At 34.2% G+C, this 24,524-nt stretch overlaps 1 protein-coding gene and 1 non-coding gene across 5 annotated transcripts in view; both read left to right on the top strand.

Moving 5' to 3' along the window:
* The window catches only part of Tdh (L-threonine dehydrogenase), a 310,905-nt gene that overhangs the window by 33,068 nt on the left and 253,313 nt on the right, over nt 1-24,524 (top strand). For 2 of the 4 annotated variants that reach the window (XM_089255431.1, XM_089255434.1), the window contains exon 2: nt 6,221-6,354. In XM_089255431.1, coding sequence (XP_089111557.1) covers nt 6,221-6,354 — 134 coding nt within the window. Of the gene's footprint in view, nt 1-2,627; nt 3,000-4,771; nt 5,911-6,220; nt 6,355-24,524 lie in introns of those variants that run through there. The other 2 variants (XM_089255433.1, XM_089255432.1) reach the window with 2 other exon arrangements.
* TRNAA-UGC (transfer RNA alanine (anticodon UGC)) lies at nt 16,259-16,330 on the top strand. Its single transcript has one exon. It is a non-coding gene; the product is annotated as a tRNA-Ala (tRNA).

Below are 24,524 nucleotides of genomic sequence, written 5' to 3' on the forward strand. Positions count from 1 at the left end.
CCATTTTTGATTTTTTGCGAAAGGAATTTTTTATCCAGCTTAAACCCTGGTGAACAACCCCCAATTGCTAAACTTCTCGGTTCTAGCACTTACGCGAGTACAAACCAACTGCATCTTTGACTAATTATGTCACAAAGGAAACAACTGTAAAGGCTTAAATCTTGTGGGCGTTGAAATTGCAGAAAAGGGAAATCTTTCATTTCTTAAGTGTGTTCCATTTTTCTTCTCTATCAGGCGTATTTGAAAAGCATAAATGCGTGTAAAAAAAATCTATGATTACGATGTCATTATGATATTGTAATTAAAATTATTAATTTCATAATTAATGTAAATATTTTTATAATTAATTTTTTGTAAATTTTTATTAATTTATATAAATTTTTTTGATTTAAAAAACCTGGAATTTTTTGAAAATTTTACTGGAAAACCTGGAAAAGTCGGGGAAATTTTTTATGAAAATGAGTATGAACCCGGCCAGGGTTATATAAGTAAATCATTTTCACTTTAATGAGCATTAAAAAAAAATCAATGGTCATATCCTTTGCCACGGTCATCCTGTCTGACTTTTTATGAGAGCAAAAGACCTGTTCCAGAGAAGTCTGCCCCAAGGAAAACTTTTGAAATTTCTTTCTCCTTGAAAAAAAAATATCAGTCATAAAAAACTGGACTCGCAAATGGTGAAATCTTTTTGTGCTTTTTCTTTGACTCCCTTCATATTGGTATGGTTTAAAGTTAAAGCTGCTTTAGGAAATCAAGAAAAGGGCTTTGCCCCACCAGTGGTAATTTTTTTATTTTCACTGGTGGGGCAAATAGAAAAGCTAGTGAGACAAAAAATACCCCCCAGTTAGCATGTAAAATAAGAATTGGTCCTACTTGAGTGATGGCAACTTTAAAAGTTCATTGGAGCTGTGGATGAAAAACTTGGGCAACAATGACTCTTTGACCTCAACAATGACTCTTTGACCTCAACAATGACTCTTTGACCTCAACAATGACTTTCAGAATGTTTTACTTTGGTTAACGTGATTCCCAAACAATTGTCTGAGACACAATTCATCTCTTTACAATTGTTTTTAAAATTATTCAGTGATCCTAGTTTTTAGAGAGAATCTGGGCAGCGCTGGTTATTATATTATATCTAGTATTATATAAAATCAAGAGGGTATATTGTTGACTGAAACCCAAGAAGTACGTTGGAGTTCATTTTGTCTTTCACTGCTATTTACATTTCAAGAATTATACAGGGCTCCCACTCGTCCTACTTTCTCGGTTTTGTCCTATTTTCTACCAAATCTTATCGACAAAATTTGTGTAATTAATTTTAATTGAGCAGGGAATCATTGATATGTTGCCAAATATTACAAATGTTGGAGAATGCAATTAATGATTTTGCCAAAGCAGATATTGTATCATTTTTAAGGTTGTTTGGGGGGGTATGTGGAGTATTTTGTTTATTAATTTTTCATTTGCCTAGTTTGAGGGTTCAACAAGTATAGTAGTCATTAAAAACTTCAGTCTGGATGGAAAAAATAATTTTGTATTTATTACTCATGGTCTTGGACAGGAACTAACATTCATCATTCAAAATTACGGTGCAAATAGGTGAAACAACAGTTTGCATTACAAAGCAGTTGGATACATAGGCCTATTCTAGGTTTGGTGATTCTGATGCTACCCAATAGCATTCAGTTGTCTTCTGTATTTTTATGGCATGTGAAGGGGCATAAACAATATTTACAATGCTCAGCAGAGCTAGAAATAGAAGTGCTTCATTTGTCTAAAATGATTACACAGGAATTGAAATAATATGTCAACAAATCCCTCTAAAAAAAGGATGGGCAACGCAGTAAAACTATCTTGTTCAAAATTTGCTGTGCATTGTTGAAGAGAGTTGACAAACTCTGCACTTTGAAAGACTTCAACAAAAGAATAATACAGTTGAATCCTGTTATAACAAACTCCAAGAGACAGTAGAAAAACTTCGTTATAATGAAATTTCATTATAAAGGAATTCCAGGTTTCCTGCATTGTTCCTATGTAAACTTATTTGGGGCATTAGAAAAGTGTTCGTTACAACGAAATTTTCGTTATAACGGTATTTGTTAAACAGGATTCGACTGTATAGGGTCAGGTGGGGTAAAATGGTCATACTGAACATAAAATGACATAACTTCAGAATTTCAATTGATATTGTTACCAAATTTCTGTTTTCACTTTCACTTGCAAGCAGCAAAGTTTTTCACTTAAAATTTTATGCCAAGCAACATTTTAGTGGCAATAAACAGTTTTTTTTATTATTCAAGCTCGGGTTCCATTCTTTGAGTGCCTGAATAAATTCTCTCTACCATTTTAGTTTCTCAAACTTTTTATAGATTGACTGTGCAGGGCACTCCAGTAGTGTCTCAACAACATTATTTCATTCATTGGTAAGTTGTAATCATTATATTTCATATTTTATAGTGATTTAAACAACGTGGGGTAAAGTGGTCATAGCATTAGGCTTAACTAACACTTAGTTGTTAGGAGCTATTTTGCTTAACATATAATTGAACTTTAAAAAATTTTTTTTACTTGATAGTTTTTTTTACTTAATTCACTTTTTACGGTTAGTTTTTTTTCTTTTCCAGAGCAAACCTGTGCTTGGAAAGTAGGTGTTTGAACCTATATGTGAAAAGAATATACAACAGTATTCTGACATCCTTCCATTAGTATTGCTAGCTGTTGGAAAGAGCATCAGAGTATCATGTGAGCTGCAAGAACACAAGTTGAAGATTCCATATCACTCTTAAAGAAGATGGATCATTAACAAGTAAAGAAAAAAGGATTGTAGAAGAAAATCATGGTTGACATGCAAAGGAGACTGGTATTGAAGGCTTGGAATCTATTGCTCAATGTGAACAACCCTCATCCTTTTGTAGATGTTGAACTTTCACAATTCACGACCAAGTAAAATAAAGATACAGAATCAATTTCATGAATGGCTGACTTGAACATAGAAGGTGAAGTGTCAAGATTAGTTAATATCAGTGTTGTGTCTGATGAAAGACTTGAAACGAGCCATATACGGACAACCTTGCCCTCGTTAATCTCAGCTGTAAACGAAACGGTAATACAGAACTCAAAGGCAAAATGAAAACATGTTCAGAATGGCACAGGAGAAACCTGAATTAAGGGAAATAGTTGAACTTTGACTGCCACAAAATAGAAATATACAAAAATTTCATTAAACTCCCCTAGCCAAAAATAAAATTTCCTGAAGATCTGAGGCAAATCTATAACTATTCAAACTTTACGAAAGATGTCAGAAGGCTTTGTGTGTGTGGGGTGCTGGTTTATAATGAAGAGAACAAAACACCAATAATGCAAATTATCAGACAAGTGATTAATAAAGATTTATTATCATGAAAAAACCTAAATAATGAAATTTTATACCTTTCCCGAAAATGACGACATAAATGAAATAAGGGATCAGTAGTATTTGAAGATCCTAATGAAGCCAAGTTTTAACCATAGAGTACATTAAAAGTTATGAATTTAAAAGTAGAAAATGATTGTTTGATAAATGTGGTAAATAAAATTTCAATGCCCACTGATTATTTTCTTAAAATTTCATTATGATTTGGTATGACCATTTTACCCCATGCACTACTCACAGTGGTCATAAAAGTGAGGTCTAAAAAGTTGCTGAAAAAAAATGTTAAACTCAAAAAATATTTTTGAAAAATGTGCTGATATACTCTCTAAGAATGTAATGTAAAATATCAGCCAAAAGATATATGAATTTTTCAAAAATAAGATGGTTATACCTCTTCAAAGATGAAAACACCTCTTTTTATGACCATGTTACCCCACCTGACCCTATATATGAGTATATGAGGCGAGACAGAAAAGAATTATATCTGTGGTTGCTAAGTACACTGTTTTGGCCAAAAATTGGTTTTGTTGTCAAGTCATTTGTCATTTTGCTTTGGCTTGAGGCAATCTTATAGGATACTGAAATAGTGCTATAAAAAAAGTTAATTCAAAATTTAAAAAAAAATTTTTAGGGATTTTTTTCATTATGCTATGATTATGTTGTGTAATTGGATTACCCACCCCATCCTACTTTTTAGTCCTGCGTTTTCCTAAATTTTTTGAGTGGGAGCCCTGATTATATAATGGTGTTTATTAAATACTAGCTGATACCCGGCGACGTTGCCCGCCCCGTAAAAAATTTATATATACGTATAACTTATTAATTATTTCTTAATCAAAAAAATTTCTGCATCAAGTAAAAGAAAATTACTTTTATTTTTAAATATTTTAATTAAAATCTTCAGGCAATCGCTTGTGGATACACAAATATTTTTTCTTTTTCCATCTGGTGTGTAGATGTACAAATTTTTGCTATTACCAACACGCGAACAGGCGACGGAAAGGTGTCCGTGTGAAAAACAGGGCTCAAGTAAGTTGATACCTGCCACTGCTAACGACTGGCCTTGCGCTTTGTTGATTGTCATGGCAAAAGCAAAACGAATCGGGAACTGTAATCGCTTGAAAGTGAATGGCATTTCTTCGGTGATAATTGGGATACGTGGAATGAAGACTTCTTTTTCTTTGTCATATCCAGTTAGAATCATTGCTACGATGATGCAATTGTTTCCCGTAGAGTCTGGTGCCATTGCAGAGTCTCGGTGTGTCCAAATTTCTTAAAAGCATTATAGGTGCTCCGACTTTGATGGTAAAATTGTGTGGTGGCACGCCCGGAATATCCAAAGGAGTTCAGAAATTCTGCAGGATACAGAACTAAATGTCTGTGCCGTGTCTGTGACAGTGTCAACCGATTTGTAAGATGTGGAGTCTCCTGGAATAATTTTTAGGATTTTTTCGTTGATCTTGTTCATACTGTCATTTTTCGGTGCCAGAATCGCTCTCAGAAAGCCACTCATGGTTTTGGTCATTTTGTTGAATGTTTGGGAAGACTTTGTCTGCAAGTTCTATCGTAATCGGTCCAGTGCTTGGGTCTACTGGTTGGTCAACTGCTGTGAAAATGGTAGCAGTGCTGAGTCATTTTGCAGTTGAACTCGCATGTTGGTGGATAATGATAATTTTTTAACTTCGTGTTAGAGTGTTGATGATTCGAGGCAAGCATTGAGTTCATCAGTTGGCGTTGAACATTTTTATTCCCAGTTTTGTCAGCGTAGTTGTTGTTCTCTGTTGTTAGCGATGTCATACGTCCTGCTTGTGCAGCGAATATTATTCAAACGCCTTTTACGCATTTTTTAAATTGTAACTATACCTATACGATGGGCGGTTGATGAGATAAAGGCCGCATTAGCACTTACAGGATACCCTGTATACAGGCAAGCAAAAATACCCGGCGCTTCCCGGGTTTTCTTCAATTACTGGGAGGATTGGAAATGTGACAAACCGTTATAAATGAATAAACTGTTATAATAACAGAATTAAAGGTGTGACAAACCATTGTAAAGGCATATATTCACATCTGAAACGCATTGTTGGAAACCACGGTAACCAAAGTAAACGTTCCGAAAGTAATTGTTGAGGCCCCAAAACTATTGTTGCCCGACAGTTTTTCACCCATTTCGGGCATTTGCCCAGCTCTGACGAACTTTTAAAGTAGCCTACGGTTCAATCCCGGACCTGTTTGGTATATATGCAAAATCTGGCGACGATCGGTCTAAAACTGTAGATTTGTATAAAGAGCATACATACATACATACTTTCACATTTATGTATAAGATGTAAAGGGCATAGGTAACACAATGTATGGTCCTTTTTTTGGCAAACTGTTGATACTAGAGGCATACTTTCAATTAGAAAAAGTATTCAAATAATGTTTGGTACTCAGATGTACATATTAATGTGATGTTTCATTGATGCATTCATGTTCGAAGGTAGTTATAGAAGGTATGTATAGTTATTTTAATAACTTTTTATATACTCACCCTGTACCAAAAAAAACCCCAATTAGAAACTTGTTTTCCTATCTCTCCTAATGCCAAAAAAAATACATTTTGCCAAGTGCAATATTCGTTGAGATATTCAAATTTGAAAAATGGGAAGGTTGGGAGAAAATGTGTTGAATATCAGTAAACTGTTTTTTACCCACATTTAATACTGTTTCTAAGAATGAATCTATTATAACAAGCATTGACCGTATTTTTACCCATTTCTCACATTTAGTTCTGCTTTTTTTCAAATATCTTCCAATTTCTAGGAGCAAGATGTGGAGTTCTTACTTTCATGCTACCCGTTATAGAGTGATGGAGAACTTATGTTGCTGTAACAAATTACTTCCAAGGCGACTCTATCACAACGAGAGATCTAAGAGTCCTAGAATTTTGATAACCGGTTTGTTCAAAAACTTTTGTCATATATGTTCAAGATGTTTTCTCCTATTTTATCCTATTAAAATAAAAATTTCATATGAACAATAAAGTTTTGAAATAAAGTTTTCCATTCAAAAAAATTGCACACTCGACTTTAAGTGTGAAATGCCTAAAATTTGGGGAAAATTCAAAGTCGAGTTTTTAATTTTAGAAGTCGATTTAAGTAATTGATATCATTTAGATAATTCAAGCCCTTTAGTGGTTTATTAAGCACTAATATCTTAAATCCATAATAACCTGGACACAATCGTTGAACATTGTTTATTGGTACACAGGTACATAAATATTAATAAGAATTTACAGAATTCTTTGCAAAATGCCTAAAATTTGGGGAAAATTCAAAGAATTTACAGAATTCTCATTAATATTTATGTACCTGTGTACCAATGAACGATGTTCAACGATTGTGTCCAGATTATTATGGATTTAATATATTAGTGCTCAATAAACCACCAAAGGGCGTGAATTATCTAAACGATATCAATTACTTAAATCTTTCAAATGTTTTAAATGAATGTTAAATCTCATTACATATTCATTGATTAATTACTGGTCAATATCATCATGTAATACAAGAAGTAGATGGATGGAAAATGAAAGCTTGTAAAAAACCCATCATTTTCATGCAATTACAGACGGATAGCCATCTAGTTCAGCACAAAGCTATCTTCAGCCAGCACTGAGTGGTCTGATGGGGAATATATTTATAAAAATCGAATAGAGAGCGATTGCTCTGGGGTATTTTTTATGAATTTTGAAACGGGGTGCCAATCCATTGCCTCTGCTGAAAAGAAATAAAGTCGAATTCAGTTGTAACGAACTCCAAGAGACCAAATCATACATGAGGAAAAATACCCGTGAAATTTAATTTTTTAAAACTACATTGCTGTGATAATGTAGGATGGCTTAAGCGAGGGTGCAAGGGGTGCTGTACATCTGGCGGCAGGTTGTAAGGGGCGGCAGCGTAGACTTTACTTATAAGACAACAAAATTTAACACAGTAAAAATTCACAACATCACGCTTTTGAGTCATACTATACCTCGACAACGGAAACGTTGAGAAAATAGACAAGGCCTCTGATCGTAATACGAGGAACAAGAATGTCAGCTATCTGGGCGGCTCGAGACAAAATCTGTACCCATGTGGAACTTATTTTTTGTGCCTCCTACCTATTGTTCCCTCTATAGCCCCTACCTCCTGCGTCAGGGAATCTTTCGTGGGACCCATGTCCGATTTTCCACGGGGCCTCTTCTACAGTTAATTTATAGAGTGAAAAAAGAAAAGTTAAAAGGATTTAGTCCCGGGCCTCAACTGGAGCCCTGTCAGCCTTACCCTTAGAAAGTCATGCCGCTCCCTCACAAGTTATCCAAAATATTCCTAACAAAACATTTTTTTCGGCCCTTCATTTCGGATTTTGCGCCCCTCCAGAGCCGACAGTTTGGTTTTTTTTTTCCAATGGAATTTTTTTTACCCATTCACCCCGGATTTAGCATCCTCTTAAGCAGTGCCCGTGTGGCCGCAATGGGTCGCATGGACAAGCGCCACCCTTGTACTCTATTACAAGGACCGTGTGTGCATTTTGGTTCCCTCACCCATGGCCCCCCACAAGAGCCCGGGATAATTCTCATAATTTTTTGGCTTTTTCAGGCTATACATTAACTATAGAAGGGGTAGTGAGAAATCTGACTGGGAGGGGGCCTGCAAAAGGTTCCAGCCTAGGGACCCATACCCTCACTCAGAATTTGATCCACCAGAGTCAAATGAAGGCAAAAGAAAAATTTGGTTTTTCACTTGTCCGGCCCCTGGCATACCAGAAACACCTTTGAAAAAAATTTTTTAATAAAAATTACCCTGTTAAATATCATCTTTACAGGATAAGTGATGATGGCTCACAAAAATAAGTGTTCTTTCAAGGATTAAATTATCTGGCATTTATTAAGAATGGTAAAATAATAATAAGCCGATGTGGTGGTCGAGTGGTCATAGTGACGGACTCGCATCGCGGGGACCCGGGTTCGAGCCCCACCGTCGCCACAGTGGTGGTCGGCTGAAGTTGGTTTTCTGTGGTTCCCAAATTCGAGGCGCAATTGCGAGCCGATCTCCCCAAAAAGTCTCCTCTTAAAAAGTCTCGCCACAGAGAGCAGCAGGCATACAAATATTCAGTCACTACACATCACTCATTTCACTTCTGAGATATAGATGGCAGCGCTGAAGAATCATACAGAACACTAGATACACACTCAGACTGTTAGGTACACACACTTACAATTTCGGCACAACTCACTAAGTAGTAAATTGCCTACGACGGTAGACATGAGTTGTGCTTGGTTTGAAAAAAAAATGGTAAAATAATTCTAGAACAAAAGACAAAAAGCAAAGACAAAAAATTTTCTACTTCAAAAGTGGGATGTATGGTCACGCACATTTTGCACGGTAAACAATGATGTGCGACTTTCTTCTGAAAAAAAAATCAGGTTTATCTCCAGGTGCCCTTCACCGAAGCCCTATCAGCCTCCTGGCAGGGGCGGCACATGAGGCTTTGCACCCGAGCGGCAGGTAAGCTTGATCCGCCCCTGTATTGGGACTTCTTCTAAGATTGACACCACATCTTTAAAGTTTTTTTAATCGATACTGTAATGCTTCCTTTTAACTGCCCTACTACTGGCTTGCAGCACATCCTAAATAATTTCAATGCAATTTTCCTATCCTGCAAGAACAATGTTGTGGACATTAGAAAAAAAAATTCTAAAAAGGCATATGACTACATTTAAAGCAATTTAAATCCGTTTATTAGAGACTCACTGCATCTGCTGATTTCTAAAAAAAGTGCAATAAATTCTCACGTAAGTCTTCACTTTGAAATGTCCATAACCCGCTCAATGTGTTTCTTTGAATCTGTCAACCTAAAATTTATGGTTTTTAGTGTTGATAATACGCATGCAAAACCAATTCAGCGATGCTTTTTCACAATCTGCAAAAACTGCTTGGATTTGATAGTTGAAAATGATGTCTAAATGCCAAAGATTTGGAGTTCGAGTCAAAATGAAAATGTCAAATAATTGAAATTGTGCTTCGTATAAATGAAATATTTAAATATTGACAGCTATATATGTAGAGATTAATCGTGTCCGTAGTCAAAAGTCTCATAAATGTGAAATTTTGTCATAAAACTGAGAGAGAGACACTAATCCCCTTGCGCACAAGTGGAATTTCGAGACATTTACGTACAACCGAGCCCGTCTTGGCCATTTTTCTTTTTCTCCCCACCCTTTCTTCCTTTTGTTTCCTTCCTAAATTTATAAACGTAAAAAGGACTGTTTTCAGATCAAATTGCCGAGGTTCAATTACTTAACTGCAAAAATGTCAGATTTTTTTTGGGGGAAATACAGTCAAACCTAAAGCGTATTAAAGACCCTTTATTAATACGCTTTGGTCAAACCCTATTAGACCGGAACTCCAAGAGACCCGAGAAATCACTTCGTAATAACGAAATTTCGTTACAAAGGAATTACAGATTTTTTTTATTATTCCTATGTAAACCTATCCGAGGAATTAGAAAAATTTTCATTAAAACGATATTTTTCCCGTTATAATGGTATTTGTTAAAATGAGAGTTGACTGTATTTCGTCTCAAACTATTTTTTACGTGTATCTAGAGGCTGCATGGGTAACAGGGCGTATGGCACTTTACTGGTGAGCCATTAGTCTTAGAGACATACCCAACTAGAAAAAGTATCCAAATCACGTGTCCAACTCAGATATGTCATTCATGTTGTAAGGGGTTGTATAGCTATAAAATATAAAAAAAACAACTCTTTATACCGTCCCTGTGTGCCAAAGAATCCAGTTAAGAAGTTGTTGCTCGGTTTTTCCCGATGCCAACTAAAATAATGTCGCGTTTCTAAGTGCAATATTCACCGAGATATGCGAATTCGAAAAATTGAGGAAATTTGGGGAAAAACAGCATTCGATGCAGGTAAAATGGTTTCCCCCCTCATTTAATGCTGTTTTTTCCAACTTTCTTCGAATATCTCTGTGAAAATTTGAACTTAGACACGTTGAATTTTTTTGTTGGAGACCAGGAAACAAAACTTTCCAATTGGGTTTTGGAGCACAGGGTGTCCGCATAAAGAGTTAACATTTTTATTTTAATAATTATGTAACCCTTGGCAACATGAATAAAATATCTGAGTACTACACATTATTCGGGTACGTTTTCCAATTGGAAGTATGTCTCTAGGACCAATGGTTCACCAGGAAAATGCCATATGCTCCGTTACCTATGCACCCTGTATATTAAATTTAGTACGGACTGTTATGTGAAATATTGTGTTGTTTTTAAGCCAACACGCACGTTGCTTCGTTCGCCTGCGAGAAAGCGTTCACATTATGAACCAAAAAGCCACTTGAAGGTAGCTTGTCATTCAATGAAATATCAGATTTTGACCGTATCAAAATTGAAGTCAACAAACTGATAATTTTCTTATTTGAAAATCTGATTATTTATATTTTCCGATGGGCTTGAAATCCTGATAATGAATCATTATTATGTTCACATGAACAATTTTGTCACTGCGTATATGATTTCTCTTTAATGAATGGTTCAAACAAATATTAAAAAAGTTTTCGCACATATTTTAGTTCATGTTTTTAAATTCATAGTAGGGCTACAACATGAACCTATATCCTTGATACATGTATTATTGTTGAAAACGATGTGGAAGGTTGAACTTTTCAATTGTGATTCATTTGTGTGGCTACTCCCTCATTACTACTTTTATCCGCATGAAGAGAATAAAATTAACAAAACTGCTTGCTACCACTTTTTGCGATTTTTATCATTATAAGAATGCGTATTTTGGAAGCTACAACTAACATTTCTCAATGAAAACATCATTTACAGACACAAAAAAACTAATTTGGAAATAATACAAATTTCATCCAGTACAGTAACTTGATGACATTGTGCCGTCTTCAAGCGCAGAGTTTACATTGATTAAAATTTATTTTTTTTTAATTGCACTGACACAACACATAAAACATACAAATCAAACTGAGAAAAACACAAAACAATAAACTTCACAAAAAGTAACATTACGATAATACAGACACTTTGTGACCCCAAGGGATTTATTCTATTTTTACTGTATTCTATTATGTTTATTTTGCATTTTCGTAATTTTCATAAATTAAAAATTAATCAAATTAAATTAAAAAATATTTATACTTCAGACAATTTTTGAATAACTATCTTCTAATGGGAAAATCGGGGGGGGGGGAGAAAGGAAGGGGGAGCAAAAAATTATTCATGTTCGCAAGGGGGGGCCACAGGAATGAGAAATGGTTGAAAGGGGGCCATGGACAAAAAAAGGTTGAGAACCACTGTCTTAAGATATACAGTCGAACCCCACTTCAATGTCCCTATCCATCCCAAAGCATTTTGGCACTATAACAAGTTTGGCATTATATAGGATCATGGTTGAAATAGTGTTTCAGAGAAGTACTATTACATAAATTCATTCGAAAATAATTAATAATAAAAATAATTCATAAAATTATGTAAAAAATAATTTATAAAACTTGACAGGAACACACCACTGAAATTATTATAATTCTGCATAAATTTTTAGCAACATATTTTATTTGGGCAAAAACAAAATAAACAAAGGGAAATAATGGCGGCATTGCTTTTAGTCCATATATACAGGGTGTTGCTTTGAAGTGATGACAAACTCAGGGGGGTTATATTAAGTATCAAGCAGGGTTGGTAAAAAATTGGGTGTTATGAAAAAAAAACCAAAAACTGTTTTTTTTTGGATTAAACTGGTTTTTGGTTTTAAATAATATTAACATTAAAAACAATAAAATTTCTGAAAAATCATTCAAACTTATAATTAATTAAAATAAAATGTTTATTAATGTAATTAACACTATTCCCATATTAATTAATCAATAAATATTTACAAAAACCAAACTTTTGCAATTTAATAATTTTTTGCTAAACTCAACGGATTACTTTGAAAATTCTTTTAATGTTATTATTAATGATATAATATAAAGATGTTTTCTCCTGTTACTTTCAGTATGCTTAATTAGGAAGCTATTTTGCAAAAACTATAATAAAAAAATTAGGTGAATATAATGTATTTAATGAAGCATAAATAATGCAGAATAATTAGCGATGATTTACAATATAAAAGGTGATTATAACTAAGGTTCTGATTTCAAAACAATAAAACAAGGAATTATTGTCAGAATGACTTGAAAATTGACATTAATATTCCTGAAGAAATGTAATTTCATTAAGTAAAGGGGAAAAAATACTTAAAAAATGTCAAATTAATGACATCATCCAACACGTGGGAAATTTGCTCGCAGAATGGAAACGATAGTCAGTCATGGCAAAATAATACCTTAATTATAGCATTGCACAATTTCATAATTCATGGAAACATCACAGAAACAAAGTAATTGAACAAGTAACTATAACTTAAGAAATGTTAAATATGTTGCAATCCGACCACTGTTCATAACATTTTGAGGTACCCCCCCCCCCCAACAGCCAGAAGTTGCAAGGGTTAAGGTCAAGTAAACTGACGGCCGGCCAGGTGTCTTGCCATCCTGTTATTGCCAAAATGGGTCTTTAGCAGGCAGCTGCTTTGCTGGTATTGCAATGTGCATCTTGATAGAAGTTCTATCCACACACTGATGCTGTTGAAGTGCCGAAATGATGTGGTTGCACAAAATAGATTATACTGCTGGCCAAGTACAGCATCATCTACTTGCACACTACTTGCACTTTTTCCTTTTGGGAAAGAAATTTCCATTGCTTCAGGAGTATCCATGCAAATTTTCGTCATTCTGACCAGTACTTATTGTATACAAGATATACGGAAAACTGGATGTTGTGAAGATATTTATTATTTGAGAGGTTAATTGTTTATTTATTTATTTATTTTTTAAGGAAGGAAAACTCATCTCTGCCTCTACCGGAAGCCGAACCCAGGTCCCTCGATTGCCGGACGAGTGCTCTGACCACTAAGCTACAGAGGAGATAGAGATTTTCTTTTGCAAGAGCGTATATCTTGTAAAAATCTCTATCTCTTCTGTAGCTTAGTGGTCAGAGCAATCGAGGGACCCAGGTTCGACTCCCGGTAGAGGCAGAGATGAGTTTTTCCTTCCTTAAAAAAAAAAAATTAACATCTCTCAAATAATAAATATCTTCAGAACATCCAGTTTTCCATATATCTTGTATTAACAAGTGGAGAGCGACATTCATGTCATACTTATTGTATAGTTTTGGAATCAAAACTTTAATTATAATCACCCTGTATATAGCTGATTATTTTTCATAAATCTGTTACTACTACTATACAGTAGAACCCTGATTAACTGGGCCTAACAGTGAAAGTATAAAAGAACAACTATTGAATATTAAGACAAGGAGATATACAGTAGGAGATGTACACTTCTTATGGGAAAGAAAATGATAATGTTTGTGAGGTAATGTAACTGCTACTACACTAGACTTTGTCCTTTAGGGACAACTGGTATCTTTATTGGATTATAAGACCACCTACCCCTAGCATGATGGTGTCACTCAAGATTTCTAGAATATATAAGGTTAGCTATTTGCAAGCACGCGCTTCAGAATGAAACTCGTTTTGACGTCATCCGATTCCTCACATGACCCACTCAAATGGGAGAATATTGTAAAATTATATATATTGGTTTTTAATGAATTTTTTCGCATAGTGTTCACACTCAGAACTTCATAATTTTTTTTTGAGCGGATGCCAAAAAAAGCGTTTATTGTCAAGATATTTTTTTTAATTCTGATTTTTAATGAATTATTTCCCGAATCACATGTATGCAATGTTAAGCCAATGGAATCATCTTCTCTCTTCCATGAGAGGGCAATTCTAGAAACCATGAGGGAAATTATCAGGAACCAGTCTTTACGGAGGAAAAACATACAGGGAAAGAAAAATATTAGATACATTTAAAAGTGTTTAATAATTTTGATTAATACCAAGAAAATTTTTTTTCTTAATTCAATTATATAAATTTTTATTAATTTATAAATATTACAGTATTTGTTCATAGTTATTATTCTGAACTCGCCCACACCTAAATTAGAGCAATGTATGCTTGCATATTTCTTTTGCAAAGTGCAATCATGCCTGAACTTGTTTAAACAGTTACAATATAGTGAAATCGATTTCCAAACAGGATGCCACAAAACCGTGGGTAAGGGGCAATAACACAGGAAGGGGTTTTCATTCGTTTTTTACTGTAGTAGAAAAAAATTCATCTCGCTTTTTCCTAGTGCATCATTCCATGTCAAATAACCCAGCCATGACACCCATAGTCTCTGATTTCAATAATTTTTTTTTAATTTGTTGCATTTACCATCCTTATTAACCGTGTGAAATATTATTTGCATATCTCTAAAACTTTTTGAGAAAAAAAATGTTGAAATTCATCAAAAACAAAAACTGATGCAGATGACTTTTCTGAGGCTTAATTTTTAAGCAGCATTGCTAGAGGAAATAAATCATAACTTTTCAATTTTCAATATATTCAAATGCAATTTTCACTAGTGTTCTCAAAAACATACAGAATATGAATAAAAATAATTCATTCACTTACATTTGAAATTTACGTGCAAAAAAATTATGTAAACTTTGTTTTGTAGAATTTTTTGTTAGAAAAAATACAATTTCTCGGACATATTTTTAAACCAGAGGCACAGCAGTTACCAAAACAACTTTTATTTTAAATTTCTCCTAAGTATATGAAGTAAAATACTGGAGAGAAAAAAATAATGGTTTTTTGACCGTTAATATGTTTGTTCTGGCTCTCAACACAAAATTCATCGAAATAAGACTGGATCGTTCCGATTTCACATCATTCAACTGGATACTGAAATGCAACCCATCATCCCAGATTCCAATTATTATTTTTTGTTTATTGCTTCTACCAACCTTGTTGACCATGCAAAATTTCACGTGCATATCTGAAAAACTTTTAGAAAAAAATGGTTTCTAACCCCATGAATGACGTGTCTAAGGCTAACCATTCAAGCATTATTATTTATGGAAATATATCATAACTTTGCAGATTTTCAATGCTTGTTTTTTTTTAATTTTGCATCACAAAGACATCTCCGTAGGCACCACACAGTATAACATAGGACCATATAAAATGGTACAATCAGCATATTTACCGTGGGAAAAAAAATACAATACTTTGTACAAAAGAGAAAAATTGTTTTCTAAGAAAATAAAACAATAATAATGATAAAAAATAAATAAAAAGAATAAAAGTAAACAGAGAAAAGAAAAAATTAAAAAAATAATGATAAATAGAAAAATAAAAATAATAAATATATAAAAATAATAGAAAAATAATGATATAAAAATAATATGACATGAATGTCGCTCTCCACTTGTTAATACAAGATATACTGAAGACTAGATGTTGTGAAGATATTTATTATTTGAGATGTTAATTTTTTAAGGAAGGAAAAAACTCATCTCTGCCTCTACCGGGAGTCGAACCCAGGTCCCTCGATTGCCGGACGAGTGCTCTGACCACTAAGCTACAGAGGAGATAGAGATTTTCCTTCGCTAGAGCGTATATATGCCGAACGGAACCGTGCAATGTACGGTGAAACCGATCAGCTAATAGCTCATGGACGACGAGCCACAGATCTTGTATTAACAAGTGGAGAGCGACATTCATGTCATATATATAGCCCTCTTGTGGCTCGTCGTCCATGAGCTATTAGCTGATCAGTTTCACCGTCCATTGCACGGTTCCGTTCGGCATATATACGCTCTAGCGAAGGAAAATCTCAATCTCCTCTGTAGCTTAGTGGTCAGAGCACTCGTCCTGCAATCGAGGGACCCGGGTTAAACTCCCGGTAGAGGCAGAGATTAGTTTTTCCTTCCTTAAAAAATTAACATCTCAAATAATAAATATCTTCACAACATCCAGTCTTCAGTATATCTTGTACAAAAATAATAGAAAAATAATGATATAAAAATAATAGAAAAATAATGATATAAAAATAATATAAATAAATAAGAGAATAGGGGGGAAAAAAACAAATAGAAATGTGAAAAAAAAAATATATATATAAAAAATAAATTGAAGAAAATAATAAAAAGAAAAAGAAAATAGAGAAGAAAAAAAAAACATATTCATGAAAATACTTAAAAATATAATAAATATATGTAAAAGAAGAAAATGAAAAGAAAATATACACATATAAATTACAAACAACACGAAAGAAAACAAACAGAAGCCTCAGTTCTTAATGTTATGTAGGCCTGGCACAGTCTCTTTTGAGTACACCAATTTCGATGGTATTGGTGGCCACATTGGATTGATAGCTTCCGTAGATCACGTTCAAATACAGTTCTCTGAATTGTCAGAGAAGAAAAACACCAAGTTCGTTGAACACTCAAAGATCAGATGTTCTGGATCCTCCTTTCCGCAACTGCATATGTCACTCTCTGCTAAGTTAAATCTTTTGAGGTAAGATTAGAAATTTTCGTGTCCGGTTAAAAACTGGGTGAGAAGGAAATCCAGAAAAAAGTAAGGTGTTGCTTTAACCGATGATGCGCTGTTGGAAAAAAACGTTTTGTTTATTTCGCCGTACTGGATTTTAAAAACTCTGTTACAACTTCTGTCGACTTCTTCTCGGTAGAGGCATTTCCAGAACGAATATGGAGGTTTGCATACTTTTTTAACTCTTTGGAGAGCAGTGGTTTCAATACATTCAAAAGAAATTTTCACTGAAATGCTCACAAAAAAAATGCAGATTATGAATAAAAAAATGTAAATCTTAGAGAAAAAAAAGTCATTTAAATTTAATTTTTTTATTTTTAACACAATTTTTTAAACACTTTTTTTTGGATGCAGAGCATGAATTTTCATTTTTTTTTTAAATTTAATCCTATTAATATATTAAGAAGACTGTAGAAAAGTAAACATTATTTTGACAGTTAATACATTTGAGTAACAAAACACAATTGTACGTATATGACTACATTAATTATATTTGTACGTTTTGACTTAATATAATGATTCATACTTAGTAAAAAGAAATTTATATTTTATTTTTCATGTACGCTTATACATTTATTACAGTATTCACTAAATTAAGTTTCATGAGTAGTTTATGCAATAATTCAAAATAACTAAAAAAGTTTAAAATTCAAGGATTAAATGAATTCATGAAATAATTAGAAATGTTAATGTTATGTGTCAAATGGGAGTTGGTGAAAGAAAAGGTTCTTGGTGAATAAAATAATTTTTTAAATTAAACCTTCATGTTCAGATTCTTAGAAGTGTTCAAATTCCAAATAATTAATTTCACTTTTAATTGATCTATAAATATTTCTTACGATGCAACAAAGGCGAACTTTTGCAATCTGATATATTTTTGCGTAAAGAATTATTTTGTATTTGATAAATCCAGATAATATTAATCATATATATAGATGTATTTTTGAAGTTTTTAACATGCTTAATTATAAGTTATTTTACCACAACAGTGCTAAATTTTTTTTTAATTACTTTGATTTTTACAGCATATATTTTAATAAACATATATTTAATGTATATGATAAATATGACATGGTTATACTTGTGTGGCAAAAAGTTCTACATTATGATATTTAACACAGGCCTCTCTATATATTTTTCCCAAGAAATAATTTAAAATGTGCTGATGAAAAGCCAGAATATGAGACATTAAATCACAAAGAATGAAATAATTATCAGCTACATCCTAATTGTTGTAGCTGAAGCAGTTGGAAGAGAGTAGAATTGAAAACGTAATGTATATAATGCCTCCTGGTGATATATTAGATGTGTTTCTTGTGATGATGACTGCTGCTGCTTCATTGAGGAAATTAAAACAAAAGTGTTAGAACTAAACTGCCCCCCCCCCAATCAAATGATGCAAGTCTCAATTATGATCTTGCTGAAGACAGAATGTGCTCCATAGAGTAGCCTACTCCAGGGTTAGCAAATTTTTCTTATGATAACACAATTTCCATTTGAGCTAAATATTTTATATCATTTTGGAATTCAAAGTAAAACGTTAGAAAAGACACTTTAAATTTATAGTGTTGGAAAAGAAACTGGGTCTGACTGTCATAAAAAGTGTTATGCAAAAGTGTAAAATCTGTTACCGATTACATCATTGGACCCATCGGACATCAATCTTTTGATCTTAAGGAGTTGAGCAAGTTCTGAACATTTATCTACTGTGTGTTTAAGCATCATAGATCTTTTTTCTCAAAGTATGAAATATATCCGAAAGCATGCTTTAATCCTTTTAAATGTCATAAGAAAAAAATAACGCACAGAGGTGACCCTCATGATAATGAGATATCTATTCCATCCGGTCTGATCCATTCAATAACTTTATCAGTCTCAGTGTGCGATTTCGAAAAAAATTATATTTACAAATACGCTTTAAGGCAAAGCGCAAATTGAGCCGCGTGCAGCGTTTGCGACACGAAGCAGGGCAGCACTCGGTTTTGCGGCCAACGTAAATCAGAAAGACAGCGTAAATTGAGACACAAGGTGACACTATGCTAAGCGCTTGTTGGCGCTGCTCTTAAGCCGCAGATTTTCGTGTCCTGCACGCACGATTCTTCGTATTCTGTAGGGGTTTTTTAAAAATGAAACCGTCATTTTGATAGAGTTCGTATTCTCTTATGAAAAATGTTGTTTAATTTCAACGTTATTTACATGTATAATCAATTATTTCTTTAATTAATTCCTGAATTATTTTCTTTCTTTCTGAGTTTTTATTAAATAATATTGTTCTTTCCAAGGATTTGACTTTTCATTAGCTCTAAATTTTAATTCATTATGGAGTTATTTTTTGGAATTCATTTTGGGATACATTAATTTCAGAATTCATTATGGGATTCATTAATTTCGGAATTCATTATGGGATTCATTAATTTCGGGATTTTCACTAATTTTTTTGATTCCAAATTTAGAAAATTGTCATTAATTCATAATTTTTATTAATTTTTAGAGAAAAAATCTACTTTTGTTTTTTTAATAGCCTACGAAATATTTTCCATTAAATTTCTGAATTCGGCTTTAATTTTGAATATTCATTAATTATATTTTATCGATCGATAGAGGAATAATTTTTCATTAAATTTGAATTTTAATTATTAATTTCACTAATTCTGGTGTTTCACTAATCTATGTTTCCATTAAATATGAATTCCCAGCAGTTTTGGAATTATTTATTAATTTTAAATTGTGATCAATCATTTCATTTGTTTTAACTTTTCATAAGTTAAAAATTTTCATTCATTATTGGATTAATTTCGGAAAATTTCCATTACTTTCAGAATATTCATTAATCCAATTTCTGTTAATTATATAATAATCTTTAAGTTTATTGTACTTCATTAGATTCATTCTAAATTTTGAATTTTCTTAAATTTTGTATATTTTCATTAATTTTATATATTTTCATTAATTTTATATATTTTCATTAATTTTCATAAACCCTTAATTTTCATTAAAATTTTTATCCCTCCTAAATTTACCTTAATTTTTATCCATTTTCAGTTTCGATTAATTAATGTGAAGTTTTGATTAATTTATGTACCTTTAGTTTTTTTAAGGAAAAATTCATCAGAAACATCTGAATTTTCAATAGTTTTTTAATTATTCTCTAATTTTGAATTGTCATCAATCTTAATTTTTTATTATTTCTTTGTGTTCACGTTTTTATATACGGTATTTTAATGTATATTTTTCAGCGCATTCCCTTATTTTCTTTTTAATTAATGTTGTCTTCATTAATGTCAACTTTAATTACCAATAATCCAGGCTCCGCGAGCCTCCCAAATGACAAGGTTCCAGTCCTCCGAAATTGTTTCCTTTCTAAAAAACGCGCATGCACTGGGAACACGTTCCAATATGCGTATCCCCCTCGCTACGCGTGGGGCGTGTTGACGTCATCGCACTCAGGTCCCGTCCTCCCGCGAAAGCTGCACGTGACTCAATTTGCGCTTAGCCTGACAGGCATCTTCAACCCGTTGGTCGCGAGCACCACGGTGCTCCCTTAACCAGAGAGATCAATACTCGTGTCCGATTTTGTGCTCGCGAGCACTTGATAAACAATTCTAATTGAGCACCTTGTACACATTGCATTCAAGGATTGAAATCCTGATTTCATGCATTCGTGTGCTCTTCTTTTGATGATGTGTACAGGCAGTTCTCGCGACTAGAAAAGGTTGAAGACCCCTGCTTTAATACGTTTGGTTAAACCGATGATTAACAACTTCCAGCCCCCGGGCAGAGTCTGAATTTGGCAGGTGCAAAGGGTGCGATGGCACCGGGCTGCAAATTATTAGGGGCCGTAAAAAAATGGATTTTACTGCATTGATTACATATATTTCACACTAAGTTGAGAAAGGTCCCAAATTTAGAGCGAGATTTCTTGCAAGATCAAAGAAGTACCCGCAAGATGGCCATTGGTCGAGTAGATGTCCTAACAACGAAGAAATTCAAAAACAATGAACAAAGGGAAATGAAAATGGTACCCCATTTGAAGTCATCTCAAGAACAAACAGCGGAAACTAGTTCATCAACCACTGAAAACTCATCTATATTCAACGATTCTGAGGAAAATGATGTATATGAGCCAAAACACAGTTTACCGTTGAAGTTAGCATTTCCATCTACCAGTACTGAAGCTGGTCCATCAATCGGTACCGAAGCAAGTACTTCATTTGCTTTTGAAGTTATAACATCATCCTCACAGATGAGAACTAAATTACCAAATGCTGCTCTTGCTTGTGATAGAACTTGCGAGTCTGATCGATCAGCTGCAATTATTGCGAATGTTGTGCTGGAAGATGTTGGGTTATTGATGAAAGAGAAGCCAAATATGGCAATAAACCGGATGAAAATAAGGCGTGAAAGAGCATCGCAGAGTTCTTTTGCAAGATAAAATTCCTAGAACAAAATGTGCGAGGAATATATTTTGATGGTCGAAAAGACAAAACCTTAGCTAATGTCAAAGGTGATTCTTTCTATAGAACCACCACATCTGAAGAAAATATAACCATTGTACAAGATATACGGAAGACTGGATGTTGTGAAGATATTTATTATTTGAGATGTTAATTGTTTATTTTTTTTTTTTTAAGGAAGGAAAAACTCATCTCTGCCTCTACCGGGAGTCGAATTCGGGTCCCTCGATTGCCAGACGAGTGCTCTGACCACTAAGCTACAGAGGAGATAGAGATTTTCCTTCGCTAGAGCGTAAATATATGTGCCAAACGGAACCGTGCAATGGATGGTGAACTGATCAGCCAATAGCTCATGGACGATGAGCCACCAGATGGCTATATATATGACATGAATGTCGCTCTTCACTTGTTAATACAAGATATACGGAAGACTGGATGTTGTGAAGATATTTATTATTTGAGATGTTAATTTTTCTTTTTAACTCTTTACCTACCAGAGGGGTGCAAATCTATGGACCCTAGAATTTCGGAGAGCTTCTTCGAGACAAATTTCTTTCCCCCCATATTTATTTCGTCTATTCTTCTGCTGCACATTGTAGAACCTTTCGCAACAATGACTGGACTACTCGTAGAAAGCAAAGTATTTCAACGCTCTCTTCTCCGACCAAACAAAGCGAACGGGTATGAAAAGAAGATTCGTCTTTCTTCACACAGTAAATTTCCCGTGATGCAAAGTTTTGGCTACTTATGCTATTTGACATAACCAACTTCGCCAATTGTCCACATCAACGGCATTTTGTGACAGCAGAAATCGGATTAAACTTATTAATCGATAAAGATTTAAGAGGCTGAGTGACAAAATATTTTACGACCTACTGTTTTAAACAGAATATGTATCAAGACAAGATGACGAAAACTAGAGAAATGTGAAGCTTAAAAATAATCCCTAAACTAATCACATTACAGAATTGTGTGGACCATTGGCGTACGCAGGGTAGTGGGGGGGGGGGAGGTTGAGCCAAGATTATAGTGCAGGATATTTTGCAGGAAAAAAAGTAAAAACCCCTCCCCAGAAGGGAAAAAAATCTGAAAACCCCCTCGAGAAAATTCTGCGTACGCCTATGTTGTGGACATTATCTATTCAAGAAGATTGCTTATAACTAGTAGCATATCTGTTAGTAGAAGACAGAGTTTAGACTATATAAACATCCCACAAACTTTTAATCCTTATTTATCACACAATGGAACCCAATACCAGACGCATTGGTGGTCAAAAAAAGGTGCCCTGGGAAATACACGAGAATAAAGGTAGATTTTCTCTAATACAACACCTTTGCATTTCCCAACAAAATACTTATAGAGATCTCTGAATTACACGCCACTTGGGGTCAGCTAGCTTTTCAGTCCAAGGAGCCTCAAAGCTGTCTTTCACAATAACTCAAAACTTATTCACGAGACAAAAAGTTTTTCTTTTTTTTGCTAGTAAACTACACTGTATTATGCTTTTCTTAGTTTTACTGAAGAGCCACGTGTACGTACCCACAGAGCCGTAGTTCTCCACTCCCAATCTATGAATCGATAAAAAAAATCCCCTTTTTTGAAAAGAATTTTAAATACCGTGTTTTCAGATAAGTAAGGACCTCCCAAACTCCAATCGCAGTAGGAAATCATTCAAATCATTTGAAGCCCAGAATCTTTTCACCTTAAGTCTTTCTGTTTTCACGAAGTCTTTCTTTTGCAGTGCCCTGCCCATGGGCGAATATTTTCCTTAATCCAGCCGCTGTTTTGATACAAACAAAACGAGAGCTAAAAATGAAAAGAGATGTCCAAACACGAAAAAGCAGCAGGATAACAAATAGCACAACAAACCGATGGTGAGAGCCACAACCCAAATTCTGCTATTGTTACAAGCATATATGTGTTGAGTATAGGCCAGGCCAATTTTTCTTGGAACTCGCCTGTATAACAGCCCTTACTTATCTTCTCATACATGTATTGTCCACTTTGCGATAGTGAATTCTTCAAGCATCTCAACCTTCTGTCAAGTGGATTAGAAGCTGAAAATGTTGGAGACAAGGAGTGGTGCTTATCAAAATCTATTCTAGTTTTGTTATCACCAATTTTAAGCCGACAGGGCAGTGTTTCTCAAAGTGTGCGTTGTGGCTCCTAGGGGGTGTTCCCACTTTTTTGTGAGGGGCGTCACGACGAGCTGGAAATACTGATGTGTATGTGTGTGCCTATTTATGCTTTGAAGTGGTTCTTTTATGGATGTACAATATCTATATTAAATTATTTTGCGAGCCACAGATGAACTATGAACAGGGCAAGGGAGGCACGAGCATGACCAACACCCACTAGAAAACATAATAAACCCACTAGAAAATATTAATTTAAAAAAAACTTCCACTTTCCGTTGATTTTTTTTTCTCTGTGGGTGTGTGATATGAAACTTGATTGAGAAAAATTTCATTTCAGTTATAAATTTATTTTCCTAAAACCATTTTCAAGGAGGAAAAGGATAATTTTTTTCTGTGGCTCATATTTTCAATGGTTCTGTGAACCTAGACAAGTACAGGGAATTTTTTGTATTTTTGTCTGAACTGAAAAATGAGGGGAGGGGGGGTGAGTAAAATAAAAAAATATAAATATATATAATCTAAATTCATCTAGTAAAACGTTAAGGCAGAAATATTTCATAGCACCAATTTTACTCGCGGAATAATAAATGAGTACGGTACATATATCAAGTCGATTCCACAGTGCGTAGCGCAAGCAGTCGCCTAAGTTTAGTGACGTCACGAGCTCGTGTTGCGACCTTGAAAATTCTCTAGTAGATGTTGGCATGACCCCCACAAGGGTAGAGCTGACAGGGCACCAGCCCCGGGGTCCGGGATGATTCTTAATTCCCCCCTCCCGCATAAGAAGGCCCGTGATGCAGGAGATCCGAGCCAATCTGATTCAATATGTGGGTGGGGGGGGGTTTGGCCACGAGTGACGAAAGGTTGAGAAACACTGCAGTTGGATGTGGAAGATGGAATTCGCACTAAATCCAAAACAAATAAAAAATAAAAATTTCCCTTTCAGTTTTACCGATGTTTA

The sequence above is a fragment of the Pholcus phalangioides genome, unplaced genomic scaffold (assembly GCF_987345545.1).
Source record: "Pholcus phalangioides strain wild (caught in Gottingen) unplaced genomic scaffold, Ppha-v1.0 ptg000042l_1, whole genome shotgun sequence".
In the NCBI taxonomy this organism is placed as follows: Eukaryota; Metazoa; Arthropoda; class Arachnida; order Araneae; family Pholcidae; genus Pholcus; species Pholcus phalangioides.